This window comes from Oncorhynchus clarkii, chromosome 13 (genome assembly GCF_045791955.1).
Source record: "Oncorhynchus clarkii lewisi isolate Uvic-CL-2024 chromosome 13, UVic_Ocla_1.0, whole genome shotgun sequence".
Lineage (NCBI taxonomy): Eukaryota > Metazoa > Chordata > Actinopteri > Salmoniformes > Salmonidae > Oncorhynchus > Oncorhynchus clarkii.
Genome location: NC_092159.1, coordinates 27025955 through 27045638, shown reverse-complemented (window position 1 = coordinate 27045638; position 19684 = coordinate 27025955). Strand labels below are relative to the sequence as shown.

The 19684-nt window shown below is 40.3% G+C and overlaps 1 protein-coding gene across 1 annotated transcript in view; it reads right to left on the bottom strand.

Moving 5' to 3' along the window:
* Positions 1 to 17371, bottom strand: part of LOC139424732 (spectrin beta chain, non-erythrocytic 1-like) — an 83860-nt gene extending 66489 nt beyond the window's left edge. The window contains exons 1-2 of the mRNA XM_071176840.1: positions 17163 to 17371; positions 9048 to 9137 (exon numbers count right to left, since the gene is read on the bottom strand). Of these exons, the coding sequence (XP_071032941.1) occupies positions 9048 to 9137; positions 17163 to 17313 (241 nt within the window). The 5' untranslated portion in view covers positions 17314 to 17371. The remainder of the gene's footprint in view (positions 1 to 9047; positions 9138 to 17162) is intronic.
* Positions 17372 to 19684: the final 2313 nt, after the last annotated feature.

The following is a 19684-nucleotide window of genomic DNA, read 5'->3' as shown; positions in this document are numbered from 1 at the left end:
TAACACAGGTTGAAGAGTAAAGTTTTAGCTGTTTAACAACAAAAAAACTGATGCCAGTAAAGACGATTTCAGGTCGTTCATTAAAACAAGGCTACGTCAGGACGTTTGTCATTTTTCAAAGACCTTGGGCTGATGGGAAAATGATAGCAGTATCTCGAAGGGCCAAGTAGGGGGATATGGTTAAGAGAAATACATCATTTATTATGTGAAATGACAACCATGTTTTTTTAAATGATTCCAATGCCATCTCAATGCCATTTTTAGCAGATGATCTCTTTAGGACCTTGATGCAATAGAGGAAGTTCAATTCAATCAATACTACTAATATTTTTTTGGGGGGGGAGTTAAGTGCCACCAATTGAGATTCTTAGTTTGTGCTACAAAATGTCTCTGTTGGTACAGAGAGGTTTTAGTATCAATCGTTATAGTAAATAGCTAGGTTTCCATCCAAATGGTGACAGATTTGAATGTGACAAAACTGTTGGTAGAGTTGGAATCTGCAGATTTTCTTTATGTACATTTTCTCACCAGTGTGTGTGTCCAGAAAACATACTTTTTTTCGGTTAAAAATCAGTGCGTGATTCCAACTCTACCAATAGTTTTATCACAAAATAGCAGTGATGTAAAGTACTTAAGTAAATATGCTTTAAAGTACTATTTAAGTAGTTTTTTGGTATCTATATTTTTGATAACTTTTACTTCACTACATTCCTAAAGAAAATTATGTATTTTTTACTCCATACATTTCCCCTGACAACCAAAAGTACTCGTTACATTTAGAATGGCTAGCAGAACAGGAAAATTGTCAAATTCAGGCACTTACTGCATCAAGAGAACATCCCTGGTCATCCCTATCGCCTCTTAAAGACAGGTCTGTTAGAGCCAGAAATATTGCTTGTTTGTAGGTGACCAAATACTTATTTTCCACCAGAATTTGCAAATAAATTCATTTAAAAAAATCAGACAATGTGATTTTCTGGATTTTTTTTCTAATTTTGTCTGTCACTGTTGAAGTGTACCTATGATGAAAATTACAGGCCTCTCTCATCTTTTTAAGTGGGAGAACTTTGGTGGCTGACTAAATACTTTTTTGCCCCACTGTATAATCTGCATACATTTGAACTTCAGACCCAGTACAGACAGAAGGCAGATCATTAATGTACAGGCTGAACAGGAGGGGCCCCAGTATTGACCCTTGGGGCACGCCCACATCATAGCTAAGAGTGGGCGACAGCTCATTGCACTGAGTTCTGCCTTCAAGGTATGATTTCCTCTATCTCAAGGCATCAGTGGAAAAGTTGAACTTGGACAATTTTATGATGAGAATCTCATGGTTAACGGTATCAAAAGCCTTTCTTAGGTCCAGAAACACAGCCCCAACAACGCCCCCTTTGTCCATCTTGGACTTCACATTTTCCAGAAGAAAGCAGTTGGCCGTTTTTGTGGAGTGTTTCGCTCTGAAGCCAAACTGCATGGAGTGTAATGTGAATGTTGAGGTGGGCAATCAGTTGTTCTGCTACACACTTTTCAATAACCTTTAGTATACAGGTAGTATACTAATGGGCCTGTAGTTACTCACGTCAGCAGGGTCGCCTGATTTAAAGATGGCCGTTATTATGGCCGACTTCCATATCCTTGGAAACACCCCGAGACCAATAGATGTGTTGGTGACCTTAGTAATGGGGCCAATGAGTGACTCTTTGTAGTTTTTAAGAAAGGTAGAGTCCAGCCCAAACACATCTTTGGCTTTAGAGTTCTTTAGTGAGCTAATCACCTTGTTCACCTTTGACTCAGAAACCTCCCTTATGATGAAGACAGGTTGAGCATCATTTACTAGCACTGAGCCCAAGAAACCAGTGGAGGGGTTCTGTGTCAGTACAATGACAGAGTCAATAAAGTAGGAATTGAAGGCTATTGCTATTTCGACTGCATCCTGGGTTAGATTGTTATTCACCATGATTTCTAGTCTTTTTGCAGTGTTTCTATGGTCTTTCCCTGTTAACGTTTTTAGATTCTCCCAGATCAGTTTAGAATTTCCCTTTGTTTCAGCAATTATATTAATAAAAAAAGTTTGCCTTGGCCTGTCTGATTTCTTTCATCACCTTATTTCTCAACATGGTAAACCTACGTCTGTCATGCTCTAATTTGGATTTTAGGGCTATTTTTTTAGAGCATAATCTCGTTCTTTCATCAATTTCCAGATTTCTCCATTTAGCCAAGGAAGAGTGCTCTTTTTGCCAGGTTTGGATTTGATTTTCTTTAGGAAACCATTTATTGTAGTCTGGATTGTGGATAGAAAAACTTGACTATCAGCTTCCACATCTGTATAGGACAAGAGATCATTCCAGTTAATTCCTTTAATTGCGTTTTCAAAATAGCTTAATTCACTCTTAGGTATTCTTAGTTGATCCGGCTTTCTAACAGTAGAGAGGTTAAACCTGCTCTTAGACAGCTTTCTGGCTATAAGTGTCAGATTATGATCAGATAGCCCAGTAACCATATTGAATGATTTAGTCACTCTCTCTGGTTTATTACTGAACACCAAATCAATCTGTGTTTTAGAGCAACAAGTCACCCTGATTGGCCCTTTAACTAGCTGTGTAAGGTCAAAGGTATTAGTGATTGTTTGAGGGTTTTCCTACAAAACTTGTCTTCATAATTAATGTTAAAATCTCCCATTAAGATTACCTCTTTCCCAAAGTCACATTCCCTAAGCATGTTATTAAACTGATCAAAAAACACACTTTTGGTGGAAGGTGGCCTATGCATTCCAATAAGGGTAAAAGACATTTGGGGAGACAGTGACAGGCCAATACATTCTAGTTCATTATCACATGACCACTCAATTTGTTTACATCAGATGTGTTCTTTAATGTAAATCATCACACACCCTCTCTTGCTTCAATCCTGTCTCTCCTGAAGACATTGTAGCCAATCACAATCAAAGCAGCATATGGAGAGTTTTTATGGAGCCATGTCTCTGAGAGGCAGAGGAAGTCAAGGTTGGAGTCTGTGAGTCGATGTTGAATTTGATCACTTTTTGGAATTGCACTACGAATGTTCAAGTGCCCCCCCTAGTAGTCCCTTGGGCTTAACTCGTGGGTCCCAGATGACACATTGAAAAAAAGTTACATTTTCTGTGTTTTCTGACGGGTGGGTTTAGGCCATTTTGTTTTGATTATGGGCAGTTCGGTAGCGCAATTAACAATCCCTCCCGCCTGCACTGGATGCGGGGAACTAATTAAAACAGCTTGCGTACCAGAAGCAGAGTCAGGGATCGCATATTGCAACTTGGGTATGTTTGAAGAGTCAAAATCTATCCTGGAGCTGGGTGAGCCGAGAGAAACCATGGGACCATAGCACTCACCCACTTCCACAGAGGCAACGATCAGCTCCATAAAAACTCTCCATATGCTGCTTTGATTGTGCCTGGCTACAATGTTTTCACGAGGCCATCCACCGCTTTCCACTCCGGTGAGTATCGCTGGCTCGGTGATGTTGGGCCCAGGATTGACTTGCACATCCCCGGAGAGCAGGTGGGTAGTGAACAGGTAGTTTAACAGTTTCCGATAAATGTTGGACTTGTGTTTGTTACGCCTAAGCGGTTCAGTAGAATAAGGAGCGAGGTAGACTTGGCCATTATTCAGAACATTATGATATGCTGTGTACTGTCCGCTCCAGTGGAACGGTGAACCAATGTGTTTGGTGTTGGTATTCTCCAGCAGTAGACTTGTGTCATCCCAGCAAGGACGCACTGAGATTATCAGTAGAGCAGCTACATAACTGACAATCATGGCAGAGTACTGGAGATAAAACACACAATTGCGCTTTAACTCTTTGCACGAGTTGCTTAGCTGGGGTCGGCGTACACCTGATGGTTTAGATAAAATTACAGCATTCGAATGAGAAGCCTCACCACCCTGTCTTCCATCCGCCATCTCGTTACATGTACTTTACTAGCATAACAAGGTTGGATACAGGCCTGTCGTGACATGTACTTTACTAGCATAAAAAGGTTGGATGGCAAACTTTTTAGTGTCACTAAAAAACATGCAAACGGTAATTGCATTGGAAGGTACATTTATTGGAGGGTACATATTTTGTACATCGTACTTAATGCTATTTGACCCTGTTCTAATCCAAATTTCATCTATATGAGCGCATGGAATACACTTTGTTTCACTTTGCATCGGTGCCGTGTCAATTTCTGTGTCTTAAGTAGAAATTGTCCACAAATAATGAATTGTAAAAGTCTGTTAAAATAATTGAAGTGCCCTTTAATATGGACCACATGGAAAATTCCATAAATCTGATTTTTATATGAATAAAGACTTGCTATTAGTGATTCATTTTATGCAGGAAAAAAACCTGGCCCTCTTTTAAGGTCAACTGAGGGAAATGTTTATCATTTTATACAGGAGTAATAAAGGCCTAGTGCACTAATTTGGTGGGAATTTATTTTACATTCATTATCTCTTTGTGATTTATCAGGGGATGCCAGCACCCTCAGCACCCCTACTTCCCGCGGCTATGGAAATGGAACCTAATTTGTGGAATAACCCATATATTCAAGTATATCCACTTATTTATCGGAGGCTATTCATGAATTTCTTACTATTGCACTGATTAATAGGGTCCTTTAGTCCTAATCGTGTTGGATATCACTCTCTTCCAGAGAAAATCATCCCAAATTGTGACCTTGACTTGACCCACAGCTCTATTGTCTTTGGAGTTCAGGAACAAAGAAGCAAATCTAACCAGCTGGGATATGAGCAGTCTGGTCATCATGACTGACACAGAATAGAAACTATTGATTTATTGACGCATCTTGTATCTCTATCCTGGGGGCTAACTCTCCGGTTCCCAAAAGCTAATCTCTCATCTTATCTCAACAGGGATGCACATTCATTCAAATTCCAGTTTGGTTTCTTTTCTCTCTATTTTTTCCTCTTTCCAGGTTTCGGGAGGAAAAGGAGATCTTGATTAGGGAACTACTCAGGAATTGCAGAGTTCAAGGCACTTTGGATCACTACCCCACCCTTAGCTGGAAGGAAATACTGAACGTGTTGAAAGATTCAAATGATTGGCAGAGACTGAAAACAATCATTCAGAGGGACAACAATAACAGCCATTTTGTTTAGGCCTAGATATACATATTATATGATATAGCATTCATTGGCAAACTAACAAATGAACAGACTAGAAATCAGTATCCAAGGATGAAAAACAAAGGTGAAAGACTGGACATTTTAGTGAAGCAGTTCAAAGGTTGCATCCCTCACTGTTGAATCAACATCCTGTGGTGTGTGGCGGGCCAGAAGATTGAAATTCTTCCTGTGTGTAAGGGCTGGATTAATGGATGAGGTCACACTGCCATGTTTAGGGGTGACTAACCACAGGACAAATGCGTTGTCAAATCCACATCCAACTTTGGTTGATATTTGATTGAGTTGTCATACAGGAAGTCAACTTCATGTAAAACCTGAAATGCTATTGTTGATTGTTGTTTGAAAACTAGATCGAAATTATACAAAAACTGTGTGTGTTAATGATGTTTTGCCCACCAGCAATGTTGATGTAATAATATAATGCTGACAAAACACATGGTAAAACATGGAAACATAAATACCAGGTACAGTACTTGACAACATGTCTCCATGTCATAAAGTGGATAAAGTCCCTCCATTGATAGAAGGGTAAAACAGATCATCGGTCAGATAAGTCATGGTGTTATGGCAGATGGACTGTTTGTTCTTTAATAAGGCCTCAGATTATCACACAGGCAACTACCAACAGCTATATAATTCAAATCAATGACTCAACATCAACATTTCCCCGGCAGTCAATGCCTGGCAAAAGGGAAAACAAAGCACTAAACAGAACATGGCTTTGTGTCCATTTACACACAGTTAAAACATTCACTACATTTCGGTATCACTCACTCTTATTTACGTCTTTGAATTATCTGACATGTTTTATCATTACTTTACTTTACAGTAAAGATGTGGTTGAAAACCTCAAGATCATTCTTACTATTCTCAAAAGTCATGATAGCACTATATTTTACAGTACAGTTTCCACTGGTATTTACCTGGTATTAACTAGGACGATGGCCGGAATTCAATCCAATCACGCTTTGTCGACAATGCGCCTTTAAAGGTAATTTCCGATTTAGCCGACATATGCAGCGTTTACTGTGAATGCCATCGCAAAAGCAGGGAACATTGCCTTTAAAAGCTGCATTATTGACCAAACACAATTAGATTTAATCCCAGCCTATGCAAATATTATTCTATGGTACTTACTTATCAGAATTCAACAACTGAGGGCATAACAGAAGTTGACATTCAGTGCTATATTTCGGGGGTATCCTGCAAATGGGGAGTCAAGGTCAAATAGTCGGTCAGTGTAGCTAAATTGAGTAAATCAAACTTGTTAAGGCCATAACTGCATTCTTTTTCAACACGCTCTCTCAAGTTTGCCTCCTTCCCCAACCAACCCATTCAAAGACTTCTTCAGTTCCACAACTTTCTGTTGCATTCTTTTTTTGTCTCTCCATAAAATATTTTCTTGCCAGCAGAACAGACGTTCATTTAGAGACTGACTGTGGTGGAAACCGGGTTGGCAGGGGCCTGTTTGCCGACAAAAGTATTACTTCAGCACTCAAGTCTGTGTGGTGGTAGTCCAGGTCATTGGTGTGGAGAAATAGCTACAGTCTGGTACAAAAGCGACTGGAGTGCATCTAATAACTATTTTTACACTATTGTGACGACCCAAACAATATAAATGTTAGATCGGATATTGTCTTTTCACACTGTTCTTTCCAGCATGGCTTTAGCAATGGTGGATATGTAACCAAGCCAGCGCAAGCTTGTCAAAGCAAATGATTGACCTAAAAAGCCCACTTCAAGGACTCAGATTAAGCCTACTCTTAGACAAAAAGGAGCAATCAATCTCCATTGAAAGTACTTTTAAGTACAGGAGTACAACCAGCCTTAAATGTATTAGATAAAACAGAAGAACTCATGAGACCTGACAATGCACTTTCAATTTCCTTTCGTTTGATACAGCCACGGGAACACAAAATGATTTGCTAAATGTTTTTCACAGTTCATGTCTGTTTGTAAAAGGTCACTGGCACAATGACACCACGTAGCTATGCTGAAAATATAACACATTTATGAACTATGAACCAGAGAGCTCTGCCTAATATCAGGTCATGCGATAGACTAGAGTCCTGTCTTGGGGACGTACTTGTACATCAAGCTGTCTCTGGGTGGAACAAGACTACTACTTTGGCTAAAATCAAGGGTCACAGGGATTCAACCAATGGTAATCTTACTCCCCCTTACAGTATGTCTGAAATCTTCAGTTGAACGTTACTGTTCCTAGATCCTTGGAGACCCTATCAACATTTGTTATTTATTGAACCTTTATTTACCTAGGCAAGTCAGTTAAGAACAAATTCTTATTTACAATGACAAGCTACCCCGGTCAAACTCTCCCCTAACCCGGTCAACTCTGTGCCAATTGTGTGCCGTCCTATGGGACACTCGACCACGGCTGGTTGTGATACAGCCCAGGATTGAACCAGGGTCTGTAGTGATGCCTCTAGCACTGCGATGCAGTGCCTTACGCCACTCTGTTACAGTTCTACAATTTCCATTATCAGCACACCAGGTCAATCCATACATTTTGCCATATCTTCACTCAAAATATGATGAAACATAACAATTTCAAGCTAGCAGTACATGACACAAGAATAGCAATCAATAACGTTGACTCTGATGTTTTATCAATTCAGTCATCCCGTGACTTAGTAAAGCCAATAGACCAGAGGATGAAAGTTCAAGTCTATCTCTCGGTCTTCCTTTTCATTCTGGCTGCTTTACAACATTGGACAAGGTTTCAGCAGTCAGTAAAATCTACACAAAGCTACATATTAACAAACGGCACACATTCATCCAGTCATATCCACGTAGTTGTTGTGGCCAGTTTATACCATTCAAGGGAGCAAAACTGGACAAATTCTGACCATTGCTGTAGATTTGATGTTCTATTAATGAAAAGGGGACATTATATATATATATATATATATATATATATATATATATAGAGGCTGAGTTAATGAATGATATTTTCATGTGGCAAAGACCACATTCTCTTTGGGATGAGAGAAACCCCGACAAAGATGTCAACAAAGACAGCAGGACTATTAAAAAAAAGTTTGTATGATAATGGTTACATTGGCATGTTAATTTCTCATTTTTTTCTATTGCAGTCTAACCTGGGGTTCATCGTAATGAAAATATGAAAATGAATGTAAAAAAATGTATTTAGAAAACAAGTAATTTTTATAGTAAATATACTAAACAAGAGTAAACAATATCACACAATGACACTGTATAACTAATAGTAATATGCCATTTTTGTAAAAAAAATACTTATTCTAACTGTGTAAAAACATATTGTTAAGCGCTATCATTTCCTAGAATTTGGCTCCTTGAAAGTGTATTTTCATGGGAGGGCTGGACAAAAACAACCACTCCCACCTTCCCTGTCCCCTCGCATGCTATTGTTGTCCTGACTACCCGCTAGGAACTAGCATGCATGCCGTTTAGATAGCATTGTGGATTGTGTGTTTGTAGACAGAGGGCCTTTTTCGAAAAAACAGCTATTTAGTATTTTATTGTCAACACTAAATTAATATCCCCCCAAAAAAGACAGCCTTATAATCCAGTCTGAAATTCATCCTTTTGCCAGATCACAGTGCTGCCATACTAAACGTGACATATCCACCACTAACAGTTACCGTTTCCTTTAGGATTAAGACACCCAATTTGTTTTATTTTCTAAGAAGTCAAATAACAACAATGAAATATAATGCTCTTCATCCACATAACATTACCCTGATAAAGAACTGCCAAATTCAACACAGACGATCCAGAATTCTCTCTCTAGATTCCACCATCTATATGCTGACAGAGAATATAGCATAGCAACACCTATAAACAAAAAGGCGCCTGCAGCCTCCAGCATTCACTTACCTTGAAGCTGTTTAAAGCGCCCTTCTAACATGTTGTAGTTGAAAGCCACCTGAGCAGGGAAACCAGAGTCCGGCTCTGTGAATTGTACATCTTTCCCACCCAACTCCCAGTCCGCTTCCATAGTTCCAAACTAAAACTGGGACCCGCTGAAAGAAAATTTCCCCTCTGAAAAAACAAGCACAGCAAGGCGAAAAACGTAGGGAAGTTAAGAAGGGATCCAGTGGGCTCTTTTAGCCTCCTACCACCACCACCCTTGCTACACCACAAGCCCCAAAAAAAGAATCCAGTAAAAGTAACAAAAGGAAGGAATATTCTCAAGGACACTACTCTTCCCAGAGCAGCCACTGAAGGAACCGGAGTGGAGAAGCTGGATCTGTGTCAGATAGGGGGCACAACATGCTTCTTCTTCTCTCTTGATTAGTTCCGTCTTCCCTCTCAACCCATTCAAAAGCAGCCTCCACCCCACCCCCTCTCACGCCCCTCTCCCTCTAGGTTGTGAAGCTGCTCACCCATTCAGGAGTGCACACTTTTGAGTGGTATTGCCCCCCCCAAAAAAAATCACTGTACCTCATCCTCAACTGGCAGACAGTTAAGAAAGGTGTCAAATAAAAAAAGAGAATGAAGGGGTTTTCCTCCCACACAGCACACCTTTCATAAGTCTGGAGGGAAAAGTGGAGGAGGGGATAAGTTTAGAGAGGGAAGAGGAACAGGAGTTTGTAATTCCGTCACTGGCTAGCCACAGCCTGGGAGCTCAGTGATGATGTCACCGCCTCATGTCCATGCAGTGGGGAGAAAGAGGGAGGACGTTGGGCCGTACTAAGCCCTGAAGAGAGGAGGGGGTAGAGGGAAGCTAGCCAGGATACAAGCCTGCCAATTCCCAGCATTGTTGTTCAGACAGTGACAGAGGAAAAATCTGGCCATTCCTGAAATGTATAAATGCTGGTTTGAAATAATGTGAGCGACCAATGTCAAAAAGTGACCATACAAACATCCTGTTTCAGAGGTGAACTGAAAGCCTCCCCCACTTTCTTCCTAATGGATGAATAGTCCACATATTGGCCCATGAATGGTTGCTTCCCAAACAAAGGAGGAGCACAATCAACCAGTTTCCACTAGGCAGAACATCACAAAGCAAAAAAGGATTCTGATTACAAATCAAACATAAATAGCCAAGGTACCTCAGCGAACACTGCCAGGGAAAGGACAGACATAGATTTCTCTCTAAGAAGAGACACTTTCTATAACAGTTATTATTTCATATTCTGAGCTAGTCGTTAAAAAAGTATGGTCACACAAACAAACAAATTGTAAAGTCCAGATAATCCTAGTAAATACAACCAAATTTAATCCATACCATACAAGACTCTGACAAAATGTTTTCCTTAATGATTCCCCTTTGGATTTAGCCACTGACTCAACCATGTTGCCTTATATTCATGGCAGTCTCAGGAGTTCTCTGCCGCAGAGTATTTTTGATACATACAGTAGCAGCACCATCTATAATATCCCATTTGTCCCCCTGTTCATGAGAAAGCCTTGTGGCGAAGGAGGAGGCCACAGATATGCTACCTTATATCTACTCCTCATGGTGTTATGAATTCATGCTCATCTCAATACCACGAGTCTTGCAGTCATTTGTTTTCCAGAAACTGTGCGAAAAGACAAATCAAAAATCATTACGACAATGGACACAGGGAATGAGAAAAGGCCAGAAGGGACACCGTCTGTCTGTCTTTCTGCTGTCTGCCTCTCTGACTGACTGTCTGTCCAACCTTAGGGATCTACATCTAGGGATCTGCATCTATGTACAGTAGTTCATGTGCTTGGGCTGTTTGATTGAGGAACACTAGAATGACACTCAAATTCCCGTAATATAAATTATATTATTATGTGTTAAATAATATTACATTTGTTGTATCACAATAAAGCATAAGGGAGGGGTAAAAAATTATATGAACAAATATACACTGGGTAAAAACACATGACGAATATACTTTCCTAGTTGTACAGAGCAAAAAAAAGTTATGAACTGTAAATGGCACAAACACACGACACATTAAAACTTCTTATGGGCAGGTGGGACGGTAGCGTCCCACCTGGCCAACATCCGGTGAACTTGCAGAGCTCCAAAGTCTCAAGTCTTAGCACTCAAGTCCCAAGTCAAAACAGGTAAGTCCGAGTCAAGTCTCAAGTCAAGATCGACAAGTCTCAAGTCCTAAACTTTGAGTTGAGTCCTAAACAAGTCAAAATGTTCACCAAATGTAATACCATTTCATATTTTTACACAATCGCCTAACCTTAACACACACCCTCTCTGTGTGTGGTTACAGTAGGCTAACGTATGTCAATGGTTTTAGGAATAGTAGTAACATCAGGCAGGATTTAGACAACCAACTGCCTAGCCAGTTGTAGCTCAATCTTCGGTGCAATGATCACTTTCCCGCACTGACTGACTGTATGGAGGCTCATTGATTTAACGTTACGTTAGCCTACATGCTACACTAGCAAAGTTAGAAACTATATAGCTGTCGGCTATATTAGCCACGACTTACCGTTCTTTGTGCAACTTCAAATGTCGAACAAAGATGGAAGTTATTGAGCCTCCGTCTGTAATTTTCTTCCCGCATGTTTTGCAAGTTGCAATCCATTTTTTGTTGATATACAGCGTAGTCTTTATATCCGAAAATAATAATTTGGGGTATCATCTTTCCAAGGGCTCCGTCTGAATTCACCCGCCGACATTCCTCTGCGCTGCCATGCACAACTTTTTCTCGTCTGGTACAATTTGATTGGCTGCTGTCTGATTCAAACTGTAATCAGTTAAATGAAGAGTTGATGCGCTGCACACTTTTTTTAATAGCATCATTTTTTATATTTGGGCTTGGGGAGGGTACCAAGTCAGTTCGAGTTAAAAGGCACATGTCCAAGTTAAGTCACGAGTCATTGGTGTTAAAGTCAAAGTCGAGATGCAAGTCACCTCTGCTCCCTACTTTACATAACCTCTTTATACAAGCCTCTTCATCTAAACCTGTAAATGCTCGGTTTTAAGTCAGATTCTTAGACAAGAAAAATACATACATCCTTCCACATGACTCACCTCATAGGAATTCCTATGAAACAGAGAAAGGAAATAGGGTGGTGACATAGGGGTGTGGGTTTCTGGGTGGGTTTCTGTGATGGTCAACCTCTACGATAAATCAGACAAATTGAAAAATACCAAAATATTGGAGAGTGAAACCTCTTTAAAATGTCAAATGGAGTTGTTCATAACAATTACACAGTCTTCCATTCCATTTCCTTGTGGCAAGGTTAATGTACATATGCTTTTTTATTTTAGTTGGATGTGAAACAAATCGCCTTTGCTGAGCTTATGAAGTAGCTTCTTCTCAAACGTTTCACATGATGCTACAAAGAATTGAATGAGGTCAGAACAATCCATGGAGAATGGCCAAGCCCACAGATTTGCAGTAAGTTGAAAACATATGCACCAAAATGAACCTTGCTTTTCTGACTTACCTTGAAATAGGACACCTGCATACAGATCTCCAATCTTAATTTGATCACTCTGTGGTCGCAGAGAAGCAGGGACAAGTGAAGATAGCGTTTGTGTGTGAAGAGTTCAGTAGTGGCCAAAAGTTTTGAATGACATATATATTAATTTCCACAAAGTTTGCTGCTTCAGTGTCTTTAGATATTTTTGTCAGATGTTACTATGGAATACTGAAGTATAATTACAAGCATTTTATAAGTGTCAAAGGCTTTTATTGACAATTACATGAAGTTGATGCAAAGAGTCAATATTTGCAGTGTTGACAATCCGCCCTGGCATGCTGTCAATTAACTTCTGGGCCACATCCTGACTGATGGCAGTCCATTCTTGCATAATCAATGCTTGGAGCTTGTCAGAATTTGCAACAGCTAATGGGGATCTTACAATTTTTTTCTGAATGCTTAAACACTAACAGTGGTTCTTGAAGTACTATCTCTGAAACCATTAACACTTGGAGCCAATGCATATACCAAGGGTGCCAAACTGAATGCACATTCTCTGCTTTACACTCAGTTTGTAATTTAATAACACACATCTAGCAAAACTGTAAACATTGGTCTCTACATTGCTACACTATTTTGCCAATTGCCTTTCCACATTGACACGTGGAAACACTTTCAGATAATTAGCTCACTTACAAATCAGAGCTTGAGCACTATAAATAGTCCACAGGTAAACATTTGGTTTGGACAACAATGGAGACCAATATTGGACAAAGAGTAAGAGGGGTGAGAACTAGAGGAGGACGAGGAGGCGAAGAAGTAAGAGGAGGAGGAGAAGGAAGAGTTGAAGTAGGATGGGGGAGAAAGAGAGGACGGGGAAGAGGAGTCAGGAACATAATAACTGATGAAATCAGAGCGACTGTTGTTGACCATGTTGTCAACCATGGGATGAGCATGAGGGATGCCATGGGATGAGCATGAGGGAGGCTGGGCAATGGGTTAAACCAAATATGAGCCACTATACTGTTGCAGGTATCATCTGGATATTTCAAAATGAGAACCGGTAAATAACAAAGTGCTGTGGTCTTACTGCTACAGTAATATGTACTGTACTTTCATAATGAGAAGGATCTATCACTAAAACCATTCAAAATGTTTTTACAGAACTGCAAGAAAACCAGTATCTGGTTGAAGAGCAGGAGCCCCACATTGTAAATATGGTCATTTCAAATAACTGTATCAGACTCAGAGAACTGCAGGGTCACATAATGGCAGATAACACCATATTCCAAAACGTCAGCGTGAGTCTCTTTACACCATCTTATCATTGGTACTAGATCTGGAAGTGTATAGTGCTACATCATATTGACTGATCCCTGCCTTTTCGTACTGTGCTACATTGTTTTGTCTTCTTTCAGAGAGTCATGGAGCTAGAAGCAGATGCAGTGCATCATGAGCTAATATATGTGGACGAAGCAGGTTTCAGCCTTGCAAAAACAAGGGGCCGTGGCAGAAATATCATCAGACACCGTGCCATCATCAACGTCTTGGGACAACGTGGTGGCAACATAACAATGTGTGCGGCTATTAAATTACAATAAATTATGTATATGAACAGCATGACATGAAATGGAACTGTTGAATGACATGCAATGCCTAAACGTATTTTCTGTGCGGCCTTCTCTGCATGATCAATCATCAACGTTCAGTGTGTGTGTGTGTTTGTGTGTGAGCTGTTGTAGCGTACCGTAGGCCTATTTACTTACAAAGTCGCCATAAATTTGCTGCGAGCGACGCGTTCTCCAACCATTCCATTGCAAACAGCAAGTAGGTCTACATGCTATACAGATCAGCCTTAAAAAAGATGGCCATAGTCTATCCTCCCCAAGAACGTATGACAACTGAAGAGAGGATATGCCGAGAAAGAATGGTAAATTAGCCGAAATGCAAAAATACAAAATATGCAGGTGAGACATATCAACTCTGGATCCATTCATACATTAGACCAGTCATCACAACACCATCACCCTACCATATTTAGGCCTACTCAAGTCCCCAATAGAAAACATCTCTTAAACTACATGGTTTCTATAAATTGAATTGCCTACTATATGCGCAGCCTACAAGCCCACCTCTCGACGTAGTTACGATAGACAACGTCCAATCTCAATCTCCCTCTCACATTCAAATCTCCACTAATATGTGGCACTGGCAGAGGCTCAAATATAAACTGTTCCTAATCACAAAACGGCAGATACACTATGACCACAAAAGCACTTGAGGAAATAAACATTTGCACAAAAAAAAATCAATGTTACGTTAATAAAAGCGGGCGCACGGTTGGCTACTGGTCAGATTCGCAGACAATTTACCCACTGCGCTATTCATTGTGCTGAATCTCCACTAGCCTAGGCCTGTTTGTTTAGCTGAGAATCTGATGTTCCCTGTGACAGTCACCACAATAAGGGTCTTATCATGAAGTATAAACAGCCACAGCCTTCCCAAATTCCCCCGATAGCAGGTGTAAGGGGAGAGAAAAGAGTCAACAAGCTGTCTGACAACTTTCAGTCAAAAGGTAGGCTAAAAACGAATGTAATTTTCACTAGACCTCATAATATTTTACCAGTCGGCCAGTGCTTCATAGACCTAGGCTACCTTAAAACTAAGATACAACAAAACAGTGTTGTGACTGACAGGATTTTAAATTGATTAAATTGCAACATATACAAAAACAAAACTTTAGATGAATGTGTATATTTCTCCATTTACAGTGCCAGATACTCCTATGCTTTTAAGCACTTCTGGTTGAAACATAAATTTCTCGGGATAGAAAATTGGTAGAATCTATGGAAAATATGAAACCTTACTTACTACTACATATTTGTAAGATGAGCATTGTACTGTATTTCTCTCTCATGGCCATGCAGCTGGGTTGTGAAGAAATAAAAAACTGCCACCCCACGTCAGTACATGAAGGAAAAGGTGATGTCTTTGCAATTCAGCTACACCTGTGAGAGGTCATAGCCAGCATTCTTTAATCTGGTGATCCACCTGAAGGAATTAAAATAATACTCAATAATACTCTAACTCAATCTGGCAACCCTGAAACGAATGAGATGACCTGCCATTCATTGTCAGGGGGCCTGATCCTGAACCAGATGGTACACATTAAAGTGGCAATATGTAACGTTTTGGGGGACCTGACCAAATTGACATAGAAATGTGAATTATAGATTGATCATTCTACTTGAAAACAAGTATAAGAAGCGGTAGATCTGTTATATGTCCACTATTTCTATGCTTTCTGTTCTTAAGTTTTGTTTTTGCATCTTTTACTTTCGGGTTTTGTACACCAGCTTCAAACAGCTGAAACAACAATATTTTTGGTTATGGAAAATATCATTTACAGTGGTTTAGAAGGCATAATGACTCTCTACACTATACTAGCTTATTTTGTCACATAAACTGAAATCAGGTGAATTAGAGTTTTAGCAACCAGGAAACGTTGCAGCGATTTCTGCATTCTGCATATTGCAACTTTACAGAGTATGTTGGCTGCTCGTGTGGGCATGTGGGGGGGGGGTTACAGAGTTACCAAGCCACTGGGAATGTAATGATGTAATGATGTTACTGTTTGAGTCATATGGGGCGAGATGATTTTCAGATGCAATAGTAACACCATTACTGTAAACATCAAGCGGGCCCTCTTCAATCAAATGTTTTGAATTCATTTTCCGTTGACTTCATTCTCATTTTCATTTTACAAAGCAGAACAAAGTTTAATAGCAGAATGATCCGTTTTCGATTCAACCCAAGGCGCCTGGTTAATAGTAGGTAGGTGTTCATGTAGCCATTGAAGACACTCTTGACTGCAGCAAGTGGAGGTGGGGGAGAGGCGTATGCTCGGCTGGGCAGGAATGCAGGAAAACACAGTCATGTGAGAAGCAGGATGCTCATCGGAATGCAGAGGGCTTTGTGGTCTCCGGCCAGAAAGAAGAGAAACCAAGGAACACTTTCTCATTTCTATTTTTTATCATTTCTTCTCTCTTGTCAAAACACTTTGCTTAATTGCTGGGTTGGCTTCTGGTTCTGTGCAGGCATTTACCTATTGAAACTCTCTCTGTTCCAGTAAGCATCGGTGACTTTGCCATGGGGATTTTGTACATAATCTCTCATTTAAAAACAGCTCAGTGGTAGAAAGTCACAACTTTTCTTCTATTACCGCCAACAATAATTGCTTACAAATGTGCACCAAATGATCACTTCTTATTTTCTGAGTTGAATTTCTCAACACACATTGAGCTATATACAAATTAATGATGTGGTCGCCGAGCAGTTTTAAAGAGGCTTCTTCCATATCTTCCTGTATCTGTCTGCAAACATCTACTTTGAGCGTTTGCTTTGCCTGCCTGGAGTGCCAGGTGGGTGGAGTTTGCACTTTTGGGATAATATTTATTGCTTTCATTGCATCAGGCAAGCACAGCTACAGTATTTTGAATAGTATTTGAACCAAAGTCCAGGTGTACATCATCATACAACCATTGCTATTCTATGAGATTAAGTAAATGCAATGCCAGCAACAGGGGTTATCCTGACACTCTCTCTCCTCTCCGCCTCACTCACCTGCCAGGGCCTTGATGCGCGAGCGCTCGAACAGGCGAGCCGAGCCGTTCTCATTATCCCACTCGTCATCCCAGCGGCTGTTGACCGTGTCGCTGCTACTGTACTGCTGCGTGATCTCCATGTGTTCATATTCCGCGGCTACTGTCGTCATCCTGACCTTTCACCTCTGACCTTTTCACCGATTACACTTCTTCATCAGTGGCTTCTGATGAAGCCCTGCAATCACAGAAACAGAGAGAGACATGTTCACATACACGCCACACTCAGTTAGGACACCAGGGCTGTATTAGGTGTAGGATGAAGTTGCCCCGAGATGCTGATCTTCGGTCAGTTTAGCATATTCCCCTCTAATGGTTTGTGGTTAGGGTTGTGGGAGGGGAAGCTGATTCTAGTTCTGTACCTGGGGTGAACTTCTCCCAGCAGTGGAATTACATATTGTAGATGGCGTTCCATCGTCTATATGCTGTGCATCTCAAAATATTGCTGTATCATATTAATGTGGTTGTGAGATCTGATCATCTGTGCAGCACGACTACAGAAAAGATGACCTGGAACGCAACCATTGTATAAGGGCAGAACTATGGGGATATTTTGAGTAAGATTTCAGCCTGATTTTTCACGCTATACTCTCGGTTAGTTTCCTAAACATGGTTCATAGGTAAACAAATGGAGCAATAGGACACAATGTCTATCTCTTGGTTTAATCACATTTTCCAAATATGTCAAGGATTTAAACACAATTACAGATTTGTGAAAAGTGAGAAAAATTGTGAAAAGTGAGAAATTGAATGACAATGACACATTTTGTCATAATAGAAATGACATTATAGTGAAATGAAGACAACAGTGTTACAAATGTAAGTTGTGTTGCCCCCCTCAAAGTGAATTAGCCAGCAATGTGTTGCTGATGCCTAAGGACAAAACTTATCAAGACACACAGTGCCATCTTCTGGTAAAACCTGAGACTCACTTCTACCACAATGTGTTATATCAAATATACCACATTCAATCAGGGTAGCCCTTTCCTGCAGTCAATGAGCAAAAGCACCCTCTTTGGCATCATGGGTGGAAAGTTATTCATATTTTTTCACATTTTCATCATTAAGAAAGATAATACAAATTAAACAACGAAAATTCTGTGTTTCTATGTCAAAACATTTTGTTATATTTCAGTCTCTATGATATATATAAAGTTGATGGCAGCATTAGATTCAAAATATTATATTTCCATTTTTAAATATAGCTACCCTGAAAGTCCTGAGCTCTTTATTTAAAATAAATGTATTGACACCAGATGGTATCATGTTAGTCATCATTAATAGTGACAAGGAGAGGAACTGCTGTTTGACAAAGCGAGATATTGGTATATCAAACTCCCCAAAAACGTTACTCTTCCACAGGTATTTTCCCTCTCCTAGATTTGCAGTCCTCTATTGTTGAGAGTGTGCTTCCCTTGGAATTCTCTCAACCAGCTTCACCTGGAACGCTTTTCCATCAGTCTTGAAGGAGTTCCCACATATTCTGAGCACTTGCTGGTTTTTCTTCACTCAACGGTCTAACTCATCCCAAACCATCTCAATTGGGTTGAGGTCGGGTGATTGTGGAGGCCAGGTCATCTGACGCAGCACCCCATCACTCTCCTTCTTGGTCAAGTAGCCCTTACTCAGCCTGGATGTGTGTTGGGTCATTGTCCTGTTGAAAAACAAATGATAGTCCCACTAAGCGCAAACCAGATGGGATGGAGTATCACTGCAGAATGCTGTGGTAGCCATGCTGGTTAAGTGTGCCTTGAATTCTAAATAAATCACTGACAGTATCACCAGAAAAGCACCCCTACACCATCATACCTCCTCCAACATGCTTCACAGTGGGAACTACACATGTGGAGATCATCCGTTTACCTAATCTGCGTCTCACGAAGACACGGCGGTTGGAACCAAAAATCTCATGTTTGGACTCAGACCAAAGGACAGATTTCCACCATTCAAATGTTCATTGCTCGTGTTTCTTGGCCCAAGCAAGTCTCTTCTTTTTATTGGTGTCCTTTAGTAGTGGCTTTATTTGCAGCAATTCGACCATGAAGGCCTGATTCATGCAGTCTCCTCTGAACAGTTGATGTTGAGATGTGTCTGTTATTTGACCTCTGTGAAGCATTTATATGGGCTACAATCGGAGGTGCAGTTAACTCAAATTAACTTATCCTCTGCAGCAAAGCTAACTCTGGGTCTTCCTTTCCTATGACGGTCCTCATGGGAACCAGTTTCATCATAGCGCTTGATGGTTTTTGCGACTGCACTTGAAGAAACTTTAAAAGTTCTTGACATTTTCCGGATTGACTGACCTTCATGTTTTAAAGTAATGATGGACTGTCGTTTCTCTTTGCTTATTTGAGCTGTTCTTGCCTTAATATGGACTTGGTCTTTTACCAAATAGGACTATCTTCTGAATACCACCCCTACCTTGTCACAACACAACGGATTGGCTCAAACGCATTAAGGAAAGAAATTGCACAAATTAACTTT